A 22,692-nucleotide genomic window follows, 5' to 3' on the forward strand; every position below is an offset into this window, starting at 1 on the left:
TATTCAAATGCAGACTGTATAAATTATGAATATGGCTATTATCTGGAGAAGCCAAATGTGTACTATATGATGGCAGTAATAAAATGAATGCATCATTTCTGTGCTACCTGTTTTATACAGAACTAGAGTTTATTTTCTTTCATGATCACTGCCCTGAGAAAAAAAGCTACCAATGGAGCAACTTTTCTTTCCCTTGGGGTACAGAGAGATTTTAAAAGTTAGTAATTTAAATGGGATGGAAAAAGATTTATTGTGTATTTTACTTCCCTCCATTCCCTCACATGCTCCCAAAGGACAGAACCACAACTTCCTCTCCCATCATAGCCATTTGATATGGCCAGGCCGTGGGTTGGTGACAGCCAGCTCCTGTCCTATGAATAGCCTGAAAAGTGCCTTGACTAGACTCTGTCTCTCTGAGCCTCTCCTGTTAGAGCTATGCATCTTTGCATACATAAATATACTGCAGAGAAATATAAGGGTGTGTAAAAAAAGATCAGGAACTTCAGGATGGGTTTTCCCTAACCTTGGAGAAGGACATGAATGCCATGCCACTGATGCCATGTGTTATTTTGTGTCCCATCTCACTCTCTGCAAAGGGATCCTTGATAGAACTACTTGATGAAGGCAAAGAGAAAGGTTGGCTTTGTTTTTAACATGTTTTTTAAATGTTATGTTTCCAAGAAACATTCTGTTGAACATTTGTTCCTTTAAACATTAGAACTTTGTTAAAAAGAAAAATTTCTAACTACCTCTGGGTTAAGAGAAGCTTTTTCCTTTCTCCTAGTTGGAATAAAAAGAGACTTCCTTTTCCTCCCCAACACATTCAGTGATTTCTCTTCAGATGAAAGCCGTCAACTCCTCATACCCTTAAAGTGTACATTATGACTAGGAAATGCAGGTCTGTCACCAAGGTGAGATCCCTGCCTTTGCAGCAGAGTGAAGAGTAGATGAAGTTAGTGCATGAGCTGTGTTTTTCTCAATGAACAAAGTCCATTCAGTTGCCTAGTTAACACAATTTGGTTAAAAAGAACTAGCCAGGAAGGATGTGTAGGGGTTAGGTTTGCATTTGAGCACCTTAAGTGCAGGGGAAGGTCACCAAGATGGTTAGTGGCCTGGAATGTGCTGCAGAAAGTGAGACTGAGGGAGATGACTTTGCTGAACTTGAAGAAAAAAAGTTAGAGTGGGTCAGAGTGCAGCCTCCCACTACCTAAGAGGGAACAGAAAGAAGATGGAGCCAGACTTTTCCTTGAGATGTACAGCAAAAGGAAAAGAGGCAGTGGTCACATGTTGCAGAAAAGGAATTCTAGACAGATAAACAGAAAAAAATTACAAGAGTGGTTAGCACTGCCACAGGTTCTCTAGAGAAGCTGTGGTCTCTCTGTCCTTGAAGGTATTAAAAGCTCAGCTGGACAAGCAACCTGAGCAGCCAGATCTAAGTTTGAAGCTAGTCCTGCTTTGAGGAGGAGACTGGATTATGTGACCTCAAAAGGCCCATTGCAACCTCCATTATTCTGTGACTGCAATTCTCCAGAGAAGCATGCAAGCTTATTCTCACCAATTAAAACCATTTTAAAGCTTGCAAAACTTACTGTAAGCATTATTGCATATATGGAGCAAGCACATTTTGACAGTAAACCATCTGTGTTCTGGGAAGCAGCATCTAAGAATAACACAAAGAAACCAATTTATTGCAAATATGTTATTTAGGCCACAAATCTTTCTACACTCAGCACCATAACTATTCCCCCTTCCACTGCAGGATGAAAGACAACTGATGATGTTACAGCACTTGGATTGAAGAGCTTCATTCTTTCCAGCAAATCTAAAAATGAAGTGAATGTCTGCATGAAATCTGACCTCTGTGAAAGGGGGGAAATATACATTCATATACATATGTATGCTGCACCCAAAAAGGGATAACTAGGTCAGATCCTGGGAAACTCAGATTTTTTGTCTGAAGTGGTTAGAAATCAAACTAAATCTGAAATAGAAAAGATTCATTCATTCATCTCTTAGACCTATGACATAGGGGAGCTATTTCCCCACATAGAAAATCCAAGAAAAACTTGGCACAGAATTTCAGTCTACTGATTTCCAAGCCCCATTCTTCCCTTGTGATACACAATACAAAAAGGACCTTGTCAGAGAACTTAAAATAAAGAAATGGATCATGTCTCTTGGGTGGCAGAACAAGAAAAACAGTGTTACTCAGACCCTTCGAGGGCTTCTAAACACTGTGTGAACATCTTGCAGCTGTTAGTTGGGCCACTGTCAGATATAGCAATGCCTATTCAGAATGAAGGTTTTATTCAACATAAATGTTATGGGAATGGAAATCATATTGAATAATCATGTGGCTCCTGCATGTCTGTAGGGAACTGTGCACATGTGGATAAAAAAATCCCACTTTTCCTTGAGAGATTGCAAAGAACGAGAATACTTCCCACATAGCTGATGGAAGTGTCTGCTCAACCAACATTTGCCTGTTCACACAGCATTAAGCAAATTGCACAAAGCAGCATTTCACTTACTGTTTTCTTTGGAAAAGACTATTCAGTAGAGGTAATTCCTTCACCTGGGCCAAGGAAAAAAAAAAGAGAATAAACACTGATAATCTACACACAGCAACATGATTTATATTTATAAAATGTTTGGCCACAGATTATCAAGGTTCAACGATCTTGGGTGTGTGGTTAAAAATAAAGTTCACAAAAAATGGAGAAAAAGAATGTTGTAATATTGAAATACTGCATTTATTTCAGACATCTAGGAGAGCCTTTGCATTCTCAAAAGTGAAACTGGTCTGTATTTATAAGCCAAATTTACACTCATGTATAAAATATATGTATGTATTTTGTTTTCTGCACTCTTGTAAAAAACTCAATGGAAAGTTCAGGTTATTCCAAGAATGAATACCTACATTTATGCTCTTCCTTCTTTCAGTTTTCTTTCCCTTTTTACTCTGTGTTGCAGCAATTTATAAATAATGTGGCACTGTCTTTATTTCATCTTACTACATACTAGCTAAGCAATTATACTTCTAAAAGGCTGCATTTTGCATAAAATCAGTATAAGGAATTTTGCTCAAAATATCCTGAATCTAATATAATCACATTACATTAAACATTTGAGCAGCCTGAGATACATTTTCTTTCTTTTTCTATGTCCCTTGTTTCAGAAAGCAATGCACTACTCTTCCACTATACATTTTCAAAGTGATGACTCATCTACAATTGACTAATTTATCATTAATCAGCCTTAACAAGATTAGACATTTTAAATCAATTTCTAGCTTCTAATTCAGTCCAAAGGTTTCAGTTTCAAGGAATTGAAATGCCTTAAATTTAAATGTCTTTGAATTTAACCTTACAAAGTTTCAAGAGTGGCAGGAACTTGAACTACTGACTGAAATAGAGTGAGACCTAGACCCTCTACCAATGCCCAAAGAGTTAGACCCATGTCCTGTTGCTGTAAGAAAACATAAACCCCATCCATCTTTGTGTGTGCATTTGGCTGCATGTTGCTTGCCCCTCTCTAGGGGATGGTTGTGGCAGTATTGCAGTGGGGGCAGTGCAATATTTTTTCCCAGACTTTCTCTGATTTGCCTATTAACAAGTGACCACAATTTACAGGTATCTCAGTGAAGGGTTCCCAAAGGCTGTAGCATGTTAGATCTGGTTGAGCACCCCCCCAGTCATGAGAAATGGGCTAATAAAAATTCTAAAAATATCAAAAATTTATTTCTTCCTGTATGGACTGTGCCGGTGCTGAAGAAATCCCTAAAACAATAACAGAGTTTCCCAGGACTAGTTTCCTTGGTATATATTCCCAACCATTAGTAATTTTCAAAGTTCACCAAATGGTTTTGAGAAGCAAGTAAGGAATATAACCTTCTAGTAAGACTTAGTAAGACTTCTGCTCAGTGTATTTCATCAGGTAAATCATTAAAAGTAATTTTTAATTTTCAAAGGCTTACAGGCTCAACTGACTTTCTATGTACCTGAAAAATTACTATTTGCCTCATGGTCACAAGAAAGCAACCCAACTTCATAGATAATTCACATTTACAAAGATTAGTCTTAGTAGCAGAGAGCAAATACTGAACAGAACAGCTTGATGCAAGGAAAAAAAAGGCTGCTGTAAACCTTGTGTGACAGAATTGTCCCTATCTATTACACAGTTGTTCTTTAAATTTAATTATTTAAAGATCTGTCTCATTCACAGGTGTTGTGTGATGCTGCAGGAACAAAATATGTACCAGCCAAAATAAGGTGGACATTTTCTGTTTTCTAATAACCCCAGTGTAGTGCCTCTGATCTAGTAATTCATTTTAGTTTCAAGCCCAAAACCAAATCAAAAGCTTCCTTGCTCAATTGCATACTGTTACTGCATTGAGCTAGCATTGCTCTCCCACCCAGCAAACAGCAAGAATTTCTCAAGAGATGCACTACTATGCTAGTGAAATTGAGATATTTTTTTTTCTCTCTGGGCTTTTTAACCTATAAATGTGGTCATGACTTAACTTTGCTCTGAGGAAATATTTGCTTATCTTTGCTTCAAAAGGTTTTAATTAAATGGTAAAGGCTCCTCTTTCTATATCCTCCAACGCAATATATCCCCTTTCTTCCCTTCTGAAGCTGTGGGGGAGGATAGCAAAGAAGCAGAGCAACCTGAAAGTAATAAAGTCAGAATAAACCACAAAACCCTTGCTTAATTACTCAGTTTCAGAACAGAGGCTGAAAAAAAGCAGTTCTTTCATTCTCATAAAATGACAAGGGTCAGCAAACAGATGACCAGAGCAGCCCATTTCGGTGTGATAGGTGACAGGAAGGCACAATCACTCATTATCTGTTCTCAGAACTGCTGATTGAAAGGCCTTGGTTAGTTCAGGTGAGATGAAGAATGTCAAGACCCAGAGGACCATCTGCATATAAAAGCATTCACTGTGGAGCTAATACTATATATTTGTCTTTGAATGGAACAGTGTGAACCCAATTGCCTGTTTGTCACCGAGCAACCTCAGTAAATACCTTGCAAAGCGAGCTTGTGCCTTACATTACATCTGGACCATCTAGGCTGCAAACTGTGTTTAAAAACATACATTTAAGGTTTAGTGAAACTATGGTAGATATAATAAAACTGTGTTTTCTATAGATAATTTGTTGCAATTAACTTACTACCTTTAATTTGCCACTTTTTCAGGAAAAGACAAAGATCTAGTCTGGGTGATTGATTTGGGTTTCCTTGTTACAGAAGCAGTTGGAGGTACGGCCCCCTATGATGGGGCTTGATTTTATAATCAGCTGTGCTTCTTCCAGTAATATATTTCTGCCATTGTGCACCTGCAAGTGTCAGAAAAGCTGATATGCCACCAAGTGCTGTCAAATGCACAGTAAGACAGTAATTTTTTTCCTCTGGTGTTCCCATTTTAGCAGCCCCATTTGAAAGGTAAGACAGACTGACAGATCTACATTTTAAGCTGCCAAACCAAAGTATCTGGAAACCTGAGTCCTCTATAAAAAGCACAGCTAGGGAACCATCACTGACAGGACAAACTGCTGTGCTAACTCAGATAACCCTGTCAGTTTGCCTCAATGCAGGGATGCCTCCTTGGATAAGGAAAGAGTTACTCTGGCTCTGCACAATGCTCTCTGCTTGTATTGGCAACTAGGAACTGGGACACCAGTCCATGGCCACGAATGTGCTCCAGATTACCAATTAGGCACAAAGTTACTGTATCCAGTCTATATTTACTGACTTGGGCAATGATCTGCCTGTGACCTCTCTGGATCTCACTACTGGTTTTTTTGCCAAAGGTATCACTTTAAACAATCTTTCATGATGTTTCCCAAGCTGGGCAAAACAGGTATTTTACACAGCAGGAGCAAAATATTTTATAGCACCAACAGTGCAGTGAGCTACTACATAGCAACATAGAAATATGTGTAGCAAAGCCTTGAGATGACTCCTTTTTTACAGGTTTCAAGCAGCTCTTATTTAGTGCCTGCAGATAGTGTGATAGAGCAGCCCCAGCTGCTGCACATGACCCCTGATAACACAGCAGTATGTGTGGGAAGCTGCGTGGACAAAGATTCAAGTAGCACAGGGTCATAAAACTGCAGAGTTATTCACTCATTTTTTTATGATGGGTAAGTAGAAGACATTTGGTAAGTGCCAGCCATGTGACCAGTCCTCCATTATACCCATGGGGGATGTTTGGCCTGGCTTACTGCAGGTAGATGGCTGGGGCTGAAAGTATTTGTAGCTTCTCCAAAAGAAAAAGAAACCCCTTGCAACTAGTAAGGCTAGTAGCAAAGCTTCCAGCACACAGATGCTGTTTTCTATCATTTTCCTTAGACAAACAATGAGAAAATATCATCTACCTTTGAGAGGGAGCCAGCAGTCACTAAAAGATAAGAGAAGGGAAAGGAGCAATGTGAGCAGCAGGGGTGCAACTTGAGAAGTGGAGGACCAGGGAAGGTCATCCTGAGTAACTGGCTCCAGGGAACAGAGCAGGACCTTCCAAAGCATTGTCTGCATTGCCAGTTACTGCTTCAGGCTTCATCTGGGTGACACTTAATGTCATGTACTGTCACAAAAGGCAGGAACTTCAGTCACCAAGGGGCAGAACTAAGAAATTGAAGTGTTACTGTCCTGTGAATACTCTCATTATGCATTATGCCATGCATCTGTCAGCAGGGGCCTCTAGCCTTTCATGACTGTTTGTTCCCTCTGCTTGTATGTAGCTTGAATCCAAGATGGAAGTGTTCTTGTCATCATCTGCTATGCTCACACCCTATCTTCTCACACATAAGCAGCAGAGCTTGTAATTTCTTTTGCTCACAAATCAGGAACAGAAAAATCCTATACTGTCTGTTCATCACTGTTGATACATGTAGAGCACAGGACTTCCTGCTGTTCATTTGTATGTGGTCGCTTCTACTGGTAAAAGCTGTGAACTCAGAAAATCACAGTTCACAGACCCCCTATCACATCTTGCAGGCTGACTGCAAGTCATCTACCGCTCTTGGGAAAGAGCAGCCAGGCATCAAGAAGGTGACAGTGGAACTGTTGATCCACAGAAGACCCAGAGAGTCAGTTAGCAACCAGGACATGATCTTTGAAGAGCAGTAACTCAGGGATGGACCTTCTCTAGTAGGATTACTCACAGCCCGCAGAAGACAGCACACTGGCACCTGTGGGCTGTCCCCAGCCTCTGCAAGGGCTCGTCTAGCACAGGGCCTCTGGGAGGTGGGACACCAGCAGTGCCACAGTGTTGCTGCGGCTGATGCTGCGGGGGCTGCCTTCCACCAGTTTTTGTCCCTTTCTTCTAGTAAAAGGCAGTAGGTAAAATGTAGGACCTATAGCAGGGCCTGTCATCCTCAGACAGTGCACAGATCACCAGGTGTGGGAGGTGAAAAGCTATTCACATTAAAAGTTCAAAAATACTTTTTCACTGAGGACAAAGGCAGTTATATTCCAGGAATTCTGGCCCTGGCAGCATTACCTTACAACCTAGGGTCCCAGCTCTTTTCCATCGAAGCTGAGAAGCCTATAATTTAACATGGGTTTTGTTCCACTTTTGTTCCATACTTTCTTTCCACTGGGCAAGGTCATTTAGCAGCGCCCTGAAGCAGCCCCACTTCGGCATGTGAAACATCTACCGCACACGGAAAGCCCGTGGAGCGAATCCCCGTTTGCTCCCTGGCTGCTGGAAGAGGCGCGTGCTACAGCGAGCCCCCCTCGTACCCGTGCGTGCCCCCAGCTGCTGCTGCCCTTCCCGAAGGACGAGAGAGCAGGGACACCTCCGGGCCCGGGCAAGGAAAGGGCGCCCGGGGGCGTGTCCGCCCGGTCGGCGGCCGCAGCCCCCCGAGCGCCCGGCCGGGGCCGCCCCTTGGCCGCGGCCCGGCCCCATAAAGGCGGCGGCGCGGCGGGCGCGGCCCGGGAGCGGCGGCGGCCCCTGCACCGCACCGCACCGCACCAGGTAAGCGCCGGCCGGCCCCGCCGCGCCCTGCCCGCGGCTGCTCCGGCTCTGGCGTGGGGTTTGCATGTTTGGCTGTTCTTTGCCATTTCGGTGTTGGGTGGGTTTATTTTATTTTATTTTTTTTTTTTTTCTTTCACTGCAAAAGCTCGGGTCACCAAAGTTGCAGAGAGACCTTAGTTCTTTTCCTAATAAAGCAAAGGAAAAGTTGATTAATTTGATTCGAGTATTCCCCTCCTACTGCTTATTATGGTAAATATCTCCACAATAAAAAAAAGCAAGATGAGGCCAGCACAGCTTCTGCTTTATTTTTGGCAGGGCTCTGGAATACCAGTGAGAACCCTGGGAAGCAGAAAGCCATTTATTTAAGTGACAAAGCAAATGCCTTTCAGTGACTCAACAAAACTCTGCATTTCCAGCAAGGACTGCGTCCGTGTCAGCAGGGATGTGCTACAGTTGAAGCCCCTTTTTACAAATATTCAAGCTATCTGGCCTTGAGTGGGCTATGTCCTTGCATAGTATTTGTGATACCCATCATCTGAGAGGGAGGGTTATGAGTAACTTCACAAATAAAGCTGTAGCATTCTTACTGAATACTTGCAGTAGACTTTCAGCCTGGTCTTTGGGGATTATAAAAGGTTGTTTTTAAGCCAATTCTTGAAGCCTAATGAGGTGAAAAGATAGTATATCCCTCTCCTCCAACTTTTTTCCCCTGCTTCACTTAGCAGTTAACATTAACAGTACAAAGAGCCCTATTACTTAGATCTGGGTTCATAGCTCGTAAAAAATACTTCTAAAGGTGCTTTGGTATTTTTATTCAACCAAACAAGCACCTAAAAAGATCATCTAATGGTTGTTCAGAGCCACAGAATGATGGTTCTGCATTGAGATACATAGAATCCCATTTGATGCTCTGACGGGGTAGGCAACTTGCTTAATATAGTGCTGTCTGTGCTGAGAGATGAAGCAGCTGATACAGCTTGTTGGAATTTTAAGACCTGACTCAGGGCCTCTAAGAGGGAAGTTCAAGTGGATGAGCACTTCCACTTTAACTGGATCTGTTTTACTTGGTACTAGAATGTTCTTTTTTGTATTTTCAAGAAAATATGTTCAATTAGCTGTCACTAAAATCTCTTTCTCAGAGGTTTGGATAAAGACAGAAGAGTAGATTTGAAGTAGTTTAGGATTCGCAAGAAATGACTGACTAGTCTCACCCTGGTTCCTTAGGTAGAACTGTCAATTTTGATTTAGGCTGTATTGTTTAAAGCTGTGCAGAGGTGAGGCCATGAATAATTAAGACAATGGATGAAGCAAATATGCATTCTTGAGAAGCTTCTTATCTGATGTAATAAATGGTAACATCCTGTGTTTCTTCTTGGTTCAGAATGATACAGATCTTGGACCCGAGACCCTTACCCAGCTCCATCATGCCTGCGGATATGGCCGTGCGAATTTGCATAGCCCATTCTCCACCGCTGAAGAGCTTTCTCAGCCCCCTCGAGGACTGCCAAAGAAACAACTTTGTGAACAGACTCAAACCTCTCCGGCCGTGCCTTCATGTGAAACGTGACTCTGAAGCTCAGAAGAGCGACTGGAACCACTCGCCAGCCCGAGCCAAGAAGCACGTTGTGTTTGCAGACTCCAAGGGGCTGTCCCTGACAGTGATCCACACCTTCTCTGAGTTCCAAGAGCACCCTGAGTGGGATCTGCAGTTTGACCTCTTAGGCATTGAGGACATAACATCCGACTTAAAACTGCATGAGGAGAAAAACTTGATTCTGGGTTTCACTCAGCCCTCAGCTGACTACCTGGACTTCAGGAACCTTCTGCAGAAGAACCTGGTTTGCCTGGAGAGCTGCACCCTGCAAGAGAAGGTGCTGTCAGGCACTGTGAAAGTAAAAAATGTCAGCTTCGAAAAAAAGGTTCAGGTTCGTATTACTTTCGATACATGGAAGACCTACAAAGATGTTGAGTGTGTGTACATGAACAATGTTTACAGTGATTTTGAAAATGATACCTTCTCATTTACTATTGATTTTCCTCCTGCCATTCCCTCAGAAGAGAAGATAGAGTTTTGCATTTCTTACCAAAGTGGAGAACATACCTTCTGGGACAATAACCAGGGCCAGAATTACAAGATTGTACACGCAGAGTGGAAGCCTGATGGTGTTCAGATACCATCTGCCACAGAAGACTGTGTAGATCTTCAGACTACAAGGAGAGCACAAGAGAGAGAACCTGATCTGCTAGGCAGTCCAAGGCTGTCCAGTGGCCTCTTTCCCCAGTGGCACAGCTTGGGTCAGATTGAAAATTCATCACCATATTGGTGATCCACACTACCGAGGAAGCATCCTTCCCTTTGGCAACAGAACAGTGCTAGTTTTCTGGTTCACACACTGCATGGTGAAACCACCTGGCAGGTTTTGTTTGCTGTCTGAACAAACCCAAGTTCGTTAGTCTGTGGGACTTGTTAAACCATATTATGCTCCTGAAGTTCTTAGCCAAACCTTATCCTTGGAAGGAAAGAAGACCAAGGTGCAACTCGTGTATGCCACCTACTATAGGAATAGCTTGCCTGTATCTCAAATATATGCTGCTTTCTTCCTACTGTCAGCTCTCCTGGGTCACTAGGAGAGAGACTTGCAAAGTAGTATGGAAGGCAATGGTATCTCAGCAAGCCGTAGTAACTGTGTGTGAGAGTATGTGTGTGTGCACAGGGATGGTAACAGAATGTCACAACTCATTTTGTACCTATCAGGAGTGCAGTAGATGCTGTCAGGAGGCTTGCTGTGACCCTCTACATGCTTGTAGCAAAGGCAGGTAGGGATGCATGGCAAAGATTTGCAGCTTCAATACATGTTAAGAAACTTGGAGAGGATAATGGAAAAGTGGGAAAAGGGGAAGAGGTAGAGTGTGCTACATAACTTGAAGATGTGCAATGTTCTAATTACTTCTTTCCAAAGCTGTTTTTCTAAATCTCAGAGAAAGACCTATGGGATAAAAAGGAGGCTAAAGAAAATGATGGAAAGTGAGTAGTAGAAGTGACCACTGCTTTAAGAAGGCATCTCTGTCTTTACTGTCTTTGTGAAGCCTTGCATTTGATAACAAATGTAACCTTGACTTCACCATCCTACTTACTTTGCAGGCAGATGGTTGCCTTTCAATGTTAAAATAAAAATGTGCCTTTAAAATTTTTTTAAAGCCACCCTAATATGTCAAAAATAGGGTTAGGCAACAAAACAAAGCAATCTGTTAATTTCCTAGTCTGTAGTAGCATTAGGTGATTCCACTCGTCATCTGATCTAATCTTAAGCATCTGATGGTTGAGTATCTTGCTCCTAATTGCAATGTTAGCCATGACTTTTCACAAGTAGCAGAGGCAAGGTCCTTCATATTGAAGACAGTGAATTAGCTGCACTTTGTGAGAGCTAATTTCTTTAAAAGAGCGGGGTTGTTACTAGTTTTTTCTAGACTGAATATAGGCTTGCACATAGAAAACTGTTGTGGTTTATTTTACCTCAGTTTTTGAAGTTTATTTTTTTTTAGACTTTAGTAAACTAATATATGTTTTGTATCTGTATGCCTATAATTTAGCTTTCTGAACTGTCAAACTCTAAATGTTGTCTGGGTTTCATGCAAGACTTATGTGAGAAATTGTCCAGTACATGCTCAGCAGGTGTGAATACTGGCACACCTTTTAACTATACAGAAATGGTGTTAACATCAAAATATAAATTACATTTTTGTCCATGGCTGAGCAGTATAATAGCCTGAGTGTGAAGCTACCTGCGGTGCAGCGAGATGTTAAGTACTAAGGTGAAATAAGCCTTCTCCACTAATTGCACTTTTCCTTGTGTAACCTTTGCTGTTATGTGTAAACTAGCCATTTTAAGAATAAATTTTATTTTGATACATCTGGTTCTCACTGTTTTCACAATCTATCTATTTTCTCAACTTCTGTAAAACAAACTTAGTTGTGATACAAGGTACAAGCAGTTTGTTCTGTGCCATGGGATCTGCTAAAGCTGGCTGTGGTATGGCATCTCAGGTCAGAAGCTAGCGTTACCCTGAAGATGAAATCCAAGCTCTTCACTAAATGAGAGATCCTCAAAACTATTCACCTTGCAAGTTGTATAATTTTAAAAAACACTTTATCTCACTAAATTTACCTGGAATATTTTGGTTTGACAGATTCTGCCAAGGATCTTCCTCTGCTGTGGGCAAGTCTGGCAGGAGTCCGTCTTAATCTGAAGGCCAGACTTACCTGCTGAGCTAAAGCATATGTGATGACTGGATGGGTGAATCTAGACAGCAGCTCTAAATGTTTTCTGGCTTGGTTTCACCTTAACTTGGCTGATTGTGATTGTGCCTCCTGCAGCTATGCTGCTGTTCAGGGCAGTGGGAGGTTGTACCCAGGAATCCACGAACTGCCATCAGTACCAGAGGATTCCTGGCAAAATAAAGCATCTGCTCTGAGCCAGCCATGCACCTCTGATGCAGCACCATGGCCCCAACCTCACAGGCACTGAGAATGGAGATAAGGGTGGGGGTGGTTTCCAAGGGCCCTCCGTCCCCTGGGGAGTGGGCAGAGGGCTTTGGTGCACCCCTGCTTCTCCTCCACAGCCATGGAGAGCTGCACAGAGGGGCATTTCTCAGGACATTATCTTACTGACCAGATGCAGTTTAATTCAGTCTGCTGCACACAAAGTCAAGGGTTTCCAGCAAGAAATCTGGCTTTAATTGTGAAAAAGCAATTCCCAAAAGGCAGAAGACATGAAGCTGACAGCAAGTTGCCGACCTGAGGAATTAATTTAGTGCTTCCACATGGCTGGACACAGAGCCCATCTACCAATCTCAGACTCAATTACTAAGTACACTGGGTCCTAGTGGGCAGGAACTCTTATGTACTGCACCACCAGGTCCCTGCTCTGGAACAAAGAAGTGAACTAAAGAGAGATTTGTAACTCAAATGGCTTGAAGGCTGCTCTGCCTCGTGAAATTTGGCTTCAACAAACCAGATGCAAGGCTACTGGGTAAAGCAGAAGCCTTCTAGCATGAGGAAAAGCAGCATTTCTTATCCTCCAGCCAGGCTTTGTGACCAGCCAGCCCAATTGCCCTGCTCTTGACTGAGACATAAATCACTTAAAAATAACAGAAGACAGATTCCTTTGAGCAAGCCTTGTCTTTAAGCCAGCTGCTTTGCAAAGATGCCTTGCAAGGTCCTACTTGCCCAGCAGAGAGTCAATGTGGCACTGCAGTGTTGCTCAGCAGCTTCAAAGCCCTCCCTCAGCTGAAAGGGCAAAGGATTTCTCCTTTCCCTACTAAAGCAACACAGTTTCACTCCTCGCTCTTTTAAAACAGCTCATGTTGTTTAATGCTAAAGTTCACATCCATCAAAAAGGTAACAGGCTCCTGGAGAAAGGTATTAGCAACACTTAAGGTATATTGAGAAAAAGACTAGTCTTACAAATCTTTTATCAAACACTGAGAAAAACATCATCATTGGAAAATTGTCTTGGCATCTTAGATGCTGACCTTTCAGACATATCTGTCCCAAAACCTGAAACAGATGTGGTCCCTGGAAAAAAAGCTTTCAACCTGTGACATCATCTCATTCTCTTAGGAAGTCACTTTTTCAGCTGCACTGTCGGTCTGTAATTCCACCACTAATGTGACAGCAGTGAATAACTGGATTCACTCTTACACCTCTGCAGTGTCTGACTTTCAGTTATAGCCTATGGGTGGCACAGCACTTACAGACTTTATTCTTCAAACATGAGTGTTTCAAGTTGGGTTCCTAATAGCTGTGCTCACTTTTGAGAAGCTAGATCTAATTTTGCCATGTAAAATTAAATTAAAATTTGCTGGTGTTTTTTATTAACAGAGATCTATCACCCTGGAAGATCAGTGTCTGAACATTTCCTGAGAACATAATTAGAATTTTCATGGGCAATTAGTGAATGTCTTTTTCTGTAGTTAAATATAGCTGAGCAAATTACCACAATTTATATGGTAAATCTGGTATATTAATGGTAATGTGGTAGATGTCACAGTATTAAATATGCATAAAGCAACAACTCCCATCTCTCTCAGACACTTCTGAGATTTAAAATGAAATGTAATCAAGAATAAAATATTTCAGTGAGGCCAAAATAAAAGAAAGCAAGAATGTGCTAAATCCTCTTGAGAGGTCTCTGCTCCTGTTTCAAGAACCACCTGTACTTCAGCCTTTCCTGGCTGGCATTCATGTAACCTATTCTTACAACCCTTCAGTGATGGTGGCTTCCAGTTATTCTTTCCTCATTTTAAGAGTCTCCTCAGGTCTTGGCCTGATTAAAATTAAGCTCCTAGCTTCTTGTTTTATTCTGCATAGGCAAAAGAAGAAACATCTATTTCTTTTTGCCATAGCCTGTAATGGCTTAAGAGTAAAGAACAGGTTTCTCTCCTCTCCCCACATGCCTTCTCTAGGCTATGTAACACTTCATTTCATTAAGATGAGTACTTTGTCTTTCCATCCTTGTTTGGAAATAACCTGTTAGAGCTTTGGATTTTCCTTAATGCAGAAATATCACTCTTGACTAGCTCTGGCAAAAGCCTCATTGTGTGGTCCTCAATATCACCACTGAAAAACTTAGCACAGCTCAGTACTCATTTTTTGTTGCTCAGCTGACTTCATCCATCTCATCCAGAAAGGCCCGGGGAATGTACAGCTCATTTCAGTGCTCAAGAGCCTGTCTGTGAAGCTTATGACAGCTGGGCAGATTGAATCACTGATGCACTTCACCAACCATTTACTCTAACGATGGCATTTCCTCCATTAAAAACACTTGTCTTTTTCCTGTTCTTCCTCCCTATATTGCAAACTGCTTCTAACACTCCAGCCTTTGTTTTACCTCTTTTCTGGAATAGTCATTAAGTTGGTGAGCTTTCATTTCTTCTACCCTGAAGTGCAGCATTCTCTGCTCCAGTGACAAAATTCATGTGAGCTTGGTAGGACTGGTGCAGAGAAGGCCGACTGACATTTGTTTTTGCAGTGCTCACTGCAGGTGGCCTAGTGTTGATCTCGGTAAGTGCACCTTTCAAACAGTGGGGTAGAAAACACCAGGGTTAATTCTGGTAAGGCAAAGCCTGAACATGGCAGGTGGGGCTGCTCAGTCCCTGGTAACTGCAAGATACCCTTAGGTACTGCAGCCTGAACACACAGCAGTCGTGTACCTGTGTTATAGCCCCGGCGTTCTTTGAGCACAGGGGAAAAACAAGGCTGCTCAACAGCTAAAGACTTGGCTCTGTGACAGCAGGGACTGTCAGCAAGATTATGGTTACAATAAGCTAACAACCAGATTCAGGGGAAAGGAAGGACTATTGAAAAAGCAATCAAACATAGCATAGCAGAAACTATGTAAGGGTGCAATACAAAGAAATTGGTCTACAGTTTACTGTACTGTAAAAGAAATAAATGAGGAAGAATAAAATAAAAAGTATTTGCCTCAAAGGTGTTATTGGGGAAAAACCTCTGCTATCTCTTCATATTTCAGGTCACTGTAATATTTTATATGCTTTTGGACTTGCAGCATCTCAAACCTTACTCTAAGGAACAACATAAAAGCAGCTGTTGCTACAGACTTGCTGGCAGTGAGAGTGTCAGGGCAAATTCCCCTCGCTTGCAGAAATGGGAAAACAAAACAAAAACCTTCACACAGCAAAACTCCCGCTCTAAATAGTCCACTCATCCCTGAATCACACACGTGACTGTAGTTAAACATAAAGTCACATCTGTGAAATTGTTATACCAAAAGCAAGTATTTCAATTCTTTTTTTCAAAAAATGTCTCTTACTGATATCTCTTTGAGAAAACAACATTTTAACAGAGGAATTCAGAGTATGCAGCAAGTATCATTAACTGAAATCAGGGGCAGGTCAGGGTGAGGTGCTTTTTTTTGTGTGGGTTCTTTTGATTTTGTTTGTCTGTGGTTTTTTAAGTGCTTTTCTTCACAAAGCTTTGTCTTTTTCTCCTGCCTTCTCACTCACAAACTCCCTCCAGTTTTCCTTGCCTGGAGCTAAATCAATATTGAATCAGGAGACAAATTCTCAAAGCATGCAGCTGGCTTACTTTAGCCCAAAAGTGAATAGAATTTATAGAGATATACAAAGAAATCTCACGAGGTCTCAAACACAAACCCAAAATATACCAGCAAAGCAAAAAACCAAACAAGCAAAACCCCCAGTCCTTGTTCTCAATTTAAAGCTAATTACACACTGCAGGTCTATCAGGTGAGGTGTAAAGAATGTTATGGTACAGCACAGACATCTTTGACTTGGCTCTGAGCACCATAGCAAATCTACTGACCCTAGGAAAACAGATCTGTCCATAAATTCAGAGTTCAGCCACAGCCATCACCAGCCACCCCTCTACCCATCAGAAACTCAGGCCACACACTGATACAGCACAGAAACACACAGGAGCTGCAGAGTTGGAGTGGGAGAGTCAAAGCTGATTTTTGTGTTCAGGTGACACAGTCATATGTCAAATATTGATACCCTTCAAACTCTCCATCTAGCAAAGGCAAGTAATGGAAGACCTCCTAATATTTTCTGCTCAGCTTTATTGTTTTCTTGGAAGAGTCACACTCTTCCATAGTCCAAACCAGCTCGTGGTCTTTGTGTCTGTAACTATCACCTCAGCAGCTGCACCACCAAAAGCATTTAATTTGCTCTGCGTTGGGAATCAGGAAAAGTTAACTTCCCAACCACCCTCCCCAGCCCTTGAGTTTCTTTTCCTTTTTTTCCTATCAGGCTGTAAAATCCTCTTTTTCTTACCTGCCATAATGTTCTGAAAGACCATGGGTGTCTGAATTTCCAGACAATATCACTTTCAGAGGTCTGTCACCATCTTCCTTCAGGAAGGACACCAGGCAGGGTACAATCCCAGCACAAAGGAACCATCTGCTGGTGTGGAGATGACCCCAGAAACCAAAACAGTTTGAGTTAGGATCAGTCACAGCTCCAAAGGGCAAGAGCTAAAAGCCACTTCCTGTAGCAGGAGATGGAAATGATGCTTTCATGATAGGTGTTATTGCTGAAGCAAATCTCCTGCAAGCCTGGTATCATCCTGGGGTGGTGGGTAAGTGCTGCACTGGCAGCACCTGAGAAAAATGGGCATAGCAGGTGCTGCTTGTATGGCACACATGGTGGTTATTTGCTAAATAACAGAATTACATTCCTTCTCCTCCAAATCAAACCTTTATCATGCTGAAGAAAAACAAAAGGCATGTTTCACAGGCATCCTAGGTGTACTGGGACCAGTTGCCCAACTTTGTGCATTGGACCATGGTGAAAACATGAAGTCAATCACCAATGGAGAAGAAGCTGGGGCTGTGCTGAATGCAGTGCAGACCCTGCTGGAGTAACAGCTATGGTACAGAGCATCCCTATCATCTGGAAGAGAGCAATCAGGCAATACTCTCCATCAAAAGAGTCTGCTCCTCTATTGCAAAATCTGTGAGCAGCTGAATACTAAAGAACTCAACTCTGATGCTCATTTTAGCTAGTAATTAGAAAAAAACAGTATTTTTATTTTTGGTGAACTGCAAATGTCAATTATCGTATTATTATTCTCAAGGCCAGTTACATAAATAACATTGCATTTTATTCTATACAGTGAAAAATACGCTACCTCAAATATAAAATGTCATACAAATGCTACAAGTGTACATTCTGGGCATGTGCAAGTTAAGGTGTCATGTAGTTACAGCCTCAAGCAGCTGACTGACAGAGAAGGTTGTGCTGGATTTCTCCCCCTCATGCTTCAGTCATTACTCAGAAGAGGGAAAAAAAGAGGGATGAAAAGTGTTTCTGTGATGCCATCTTGCTAGCTGGTTATTAGAACTCCCATCTTACTCCTGCCAGCTCCAGGATAATGCCCAGGGCAGGGTCATGGTGGCCATGAAGTCGTGCACCCTTGTCTTTCTTGTCTCTTGTGGTAGTATGGGAAGGAATTACTTTCTGTCAGCATGGCAGTGATGAAGAATCACAGAATCAAAGAGAGGTGATCTGAATCACAGAATCACAAAGAGAAGTCACATGTAGTCATTTTATATAATCAGTCACCTTTCCTGGACTAAAAGCTCCTTAGAGAAGGAAAATTTTACCATTTAGGACCTGTGGTTCAGAGGTAAGACTTCCTCAGCCACTGGTGAACATATTGCAATGCCTTTACAAGGAATAATTAGACAGAGATATACATTTATAGTTAATTATCATGTTAGGGCAGCAAGAGCAGAGTGAGTTCCAAATGCAAAATATTGCCCCCCCCCCCCCTTTCCATATAGATTATTTTAGCCCCTCTGGTGTTCGCTTATCCCTCTTGGGAGCCTTTTCAAAGACTTCTCAGCTCTGAGATTTAATGCTGGCATTGCTGACATGCAGAATTAAAAATGTAAAGCGTATTTACTACCTTCTGGTTTTAGATTAGCAATAGAGAAAATAGTCCTTGACCTGCACATAAAGCCAGAAGGGCCGAAGGGACACAGCTGCAGTGTGAGCAGAGTGAGGAGAAGAAAGCCCATTGCAGGGCAGCCCAGAGGGGTGGAGGCCTAAGTCCCTCTGGAGTTACAGGACCAACTGGAGGAGAGGGAAGCTGTGGATAAAAGCCTTGTCAAATGCTCATTGCTGGCATGGTGACCTGTTGAAGTGTTATTTCAGGAGACAAGAAAAGAGTGGTTCTGTCTATAGGCCAGGGAAAGGATTGGGTCACAGCTTTACTGATATCTGCAGTTGTTAGTGATGCAGTGGTTTGAGGAAAGAGTAAAAAACTCATGATTTTCACTTGATGTCTCTGATGTACAAAGCTAAAAATCTTTAATTAAAACAATAAAGAGAATAAGAAGAGCATTTTTTCCACTCTTACTGGAACATGATTAACAGCTCTAGTGCTTGCTTTTTGCAGTGGCCTACAGATATTTTCCAGACACTCTTCTACCTATTTTCCAATTTGTCTTGTTTACTGAGCATTTTTTAAACCCTCAAGGCATAACTATTAGAGCAGTACTTACAAAAAACGTATCTCATGACATTTTTTAAGGATTTTCTCAGACAACAGGGTTACCACACCACTCTTGTGTGACTAGAAACCAGAATAAATTCCTAGTATTTTAGCTTTATTTTATACTGTTCTTTTGGTAAATAGAGCAGTGTCATTCACAGGTACATAACCTGAGGCTTAGGTGCCAGAGGCTTATTTGCCACAGGTTTAAAATAATCTTGGGACAGTGGTGGGTTTTTTTCATCTATGGTTTCAATTTTTGTCAGAGCAATTTCTTGCCTTTCCTGCTCTGAGTCACAAGTTTGTGAGAACAGAAAGTAGCTCCTGAAGAAATTTATGTAAGGGTTTATTTGTGCACCTTTCTAGAGACAAATCTGCAGAGGTTTGGGATCCATTCTTTCCCAGTTGAAGCTCTGGCCTCCCACTAATAACCTATGGTGTTACGATGAATTTGCTGGGTTTGTGACTACACTGGTGAGGGAGAAGTGTCAGTAGGGCAGTTCCTCTTAAGCTCATACCAGTCCTGCTGAAAGTGACTTCCACTCCTTATGTTCAAGCATCTTTTGTTCTCCAAAGGGCATTCCTTTTCAACACCATGAGCCCACATGATTTCTTGGACACTTTGGATTTCCCTTTGCATAATGGTGCAAATTAAGTGTCTCTGGCCTTCAATAAAATTGGGGTATGTGTGACTGCCTCTCAAACCGGCAAGGAGCACAAAAGTGAAAAAGGACAGATCGTGGACTGAAGTCCCTGGATATTTTCCACCATCCGGCCCTTGATGCTTGCCACAGCTCCTCTCTTCCCACGCCGGCTGCCAAGCAGAGCCCAGTCAGCTCCAGACACAGGGATAAGGGGAAGGCTGAGTAGCTGAGGGCTGGGTTGCAGCTCAGTGCTTCCAGAGGAAATATTCCTCTGCTCTAAGGAGATGCTGAAATAGTTGTACTGCCAGCATCTGCTTCCTCTTAGACATCTATTTTACTCCTACATTTGACAGATGGACCAGTGATGGGGAGATGAGTACTGAGAGCCTCCAGCTAATTTCACTGATTTGGAAATATAACTGAGAAATACATACATTTTTATCCCTCACTTCTTTCACAGGCATTCTACTCCTTCATTCAGCAAGGCCAGGGCTACAAATCAAACTTAGATTTTGTTTAGCAAGAAGTGGAGTAGAAGATAGAGGTGTGGCTGATTGAAACCATGTCACCTGTTTTCACGTTTCTGCATGCCTGAATATTTCAAAGACAATTAGCAAACATATTCTTGGTGCAAAGACTGCTTCTGAAGCAGAAGGAGCTATTTTTCAATTTCCAGCTGAATTTCCAACTCTATTCTGAACATTCAGTAAACAGTTAAGATTTTTCTTGGATAGCTCTCAGTTCTGTTGGCCAGGGGACACAATAATTCTGCTATTGTGCTTGCCCCTGTTCTTGGGCTTCCTGCAATTTTCCTGTCATACACCCTCAATTCCCAAACTTGCAGTGGAGCTATTCTCACCTCCTGCACTGCCTGAAATTCACAGGCTGTATGTGCTAGTGTGAGTCAGCAGTAATTACACTTCATCTGTAGGAAAGACAGTGGTGAAGGGGTTGGAGGTGATTCAGCAGAACACTTTATTGGAAACGTCACTCTGGAAATCACCACACCTGGGTCCTCAGGTTGAGGGCTTCACAATCACAGACCACTGTGTAAAAGACAGCCATCATAAAGGCTTTCTGCAGCAGTCTGAAATTTGCTATCCCATCATACTTAGACCACAAATGGAATCACTGTGGCAGGGCAGGGATAGCACCTAAGTGCTGTGAGAAATTTCACATTTATTCTCCGTGTCAAACGTTCTCTTGGTTCTCACAAAACACAGCACTGTAGTTAGAAATCATTTGAATCTGATGAGTCAGTGCACATAGTATTATTCTGGCACAACTGAGGCACTAGCAATTAAACCTTATTCTCCAGTTGTTCTGCCTTTTTAATCACTGCCAGTTCTCATGCGTTTCTGGCTTATTGGTTGCTTTGAAGGAACTGGAAGCAGACAGCTGATCAGGTATCACAGATGTGCCATACTGATGTCAGTCTAACCGCAGAGTTAAAATCTACTGTCTGATCAAAAATGATTTGATTTATAAAATGAATCCACCATGGGGTTATGGTGCCACATTCATTAAAACAAGAGCAAAACAGCACTGCATACCAGTATCATAAAAGGAACCAGCAGTTAACTGTGTGATTGGCTTAGTTAGTGCTTGTTATAAATTACAGTAATTAGCAGTGTAAACCAAAGTCAAAGTAATTTCTTCCAAAATGTAGCTATTTCTAATTTCTTTTTAGCACTGTATGGCTGGAAATAGCTCTTTATGAGGCTGAGGGTGAACCCTCACTAGACTGGGCTGCACAGATAGGCTGTTCTGTGAGACATGTTAGTCTGCATGGAGCTGGGGTGTGGCATCTTCCCTTCTGGTGTCCCCTTCCAAACAATTTCCTAGGAATTACATGATTCTTTGTAAAAGATGAATCAGTAAAGGGTCAACACAAGAACAAGAAACTCCTAGTTTGTGGCTTAAGGAATGCAACACAACGTATTTCACCTATTTTGAAGCAATGACATGCTGTCCTCGCAGTGCATTATAAGGTCAAGGCAAGATAATCTTTCCTTATCTCCTAAATATGTGTAATACCCTGAACAGAGTTTGCAGATGTTAATAAAGACAGTATATTTTATGGATGTTCTAATTTTACAAAATCACATTTCATTATTTATTTAGTATAAAGATACTCTCCAAATATTCTCTTTAAGACTGATATTATTTTGAACACATCAGAACTGAAGTGCTGGGGTTTCAATGTAAACAGAAGAGACTGTCTGAAGGCCAAGTAGGGAAAGATGTGAGTGGAATGAGAGTGCTGTGGCCATGCGGGGAGGGGCGGGGGGTGGTTGGGTCACATTCGAGAGCAGATATGAAAGTTGCTAAGGCTATTACTGGATCTTAAACATGCAACAACTTTTCCCTAAATTCAGAACTGAGACTACCTGTGCTCTTCCTAAGGGGAAACAAGGCATTTCAGGAATAATTCTGTAAAAGCTACATGGTTATGGAAACCATTCAAGTTAGCCGATATGAAAGTGTGTCAAGTCTTGCTCCTCTCAATAACCTATTTTGCATTTTACTAAATTGTACTTCAAAATTTTCTCTTAAGTCACTGCTGCTGAATGCTTTGATGCTTTTGGTTTTCAGTCTTTTTCCTAAAAGCCTGAATTAAAACCTACACATCTCCTTTCAAGATTCCCATTTCTCTCAAATAAAAGAAACAGAAAGAGGGATATAAAGATACCAGAGAGAGACTTAGATTAAATGGAAGTGGGATTTTGGTAGCTTGGCTCATTTCCTCCCTCTTTGCCTCTCAGGGACTTAACCACGAATGGGTCCTTCTGGAAGCACAGTTACTGAGTTTCTGCTCAGCACTTTTCCTTCCTCCAGGACTCTGACAGCACTGCAGGCATCCAATGCTGTAAGGAGCATTCATAGGCATGGAGCCCGTCAATGCCATCATCACCAGCTTGGTGCTGGCTCTTCACTGAGACCACACGGAATGGAGGATAATTCAGACGGAAAATTTGCCTTGTGGAGCACAGACTGAGGGAGCTCCTGCAGCCACTGGTGTCTTA

General features: G+C 42.0%; 1 protein-coding gene across 1 annotated transcript; it reads left to right on the forward strand.

The window, feature by feature from the left end:
• Positions 1–7,947: 7,947 nt before the first annotated feature.
• PPP1R3C (protein phosphatase 1 regulatory subunit 3C) lies at positions 7,948–11,895 on the forward strand. The gene is made up of 2 exons (XM_039554303.1): positions 7,948–7,984; positions 9,366–11,895. The coding sequence occupies exon 2, from the start codon at positions 9,367–9,369 to the stop codon at positions 10,309–10,311; it is 945 nt and encodes a 314-aa protein (XP_039410237.1). The 5' UTR covers positions 7,948–7,984; position 9,366; the 3' UTR covers positions 10,312–11,895.
• Positions 11,896–22,692: the final 10,797 nt, after the last annotated feature.

Source organism: Corvus cornix, chromosome 6, assembly GCF_000738735.6.
Source record: "Corvus cornix cornix isolate S_Up_H32 chromosome 6, ASM73873v5, whole genome shotgun sequence".
Classification (NCBI taxonomy): Eukaryota; Metazoa; Chordata; class Aves; order Passeriformes; family Corvidae; genus Corvus; species Corvus cornix.

Coding starts and splice junctions, on each gene's coding strand:
- PPP1R3C (XM_039554303.1), top strand. CDS start 9,367: ATGATACAGATCTTGGACCCGAGACCCTTACCCAGCTCCATCATGCCT.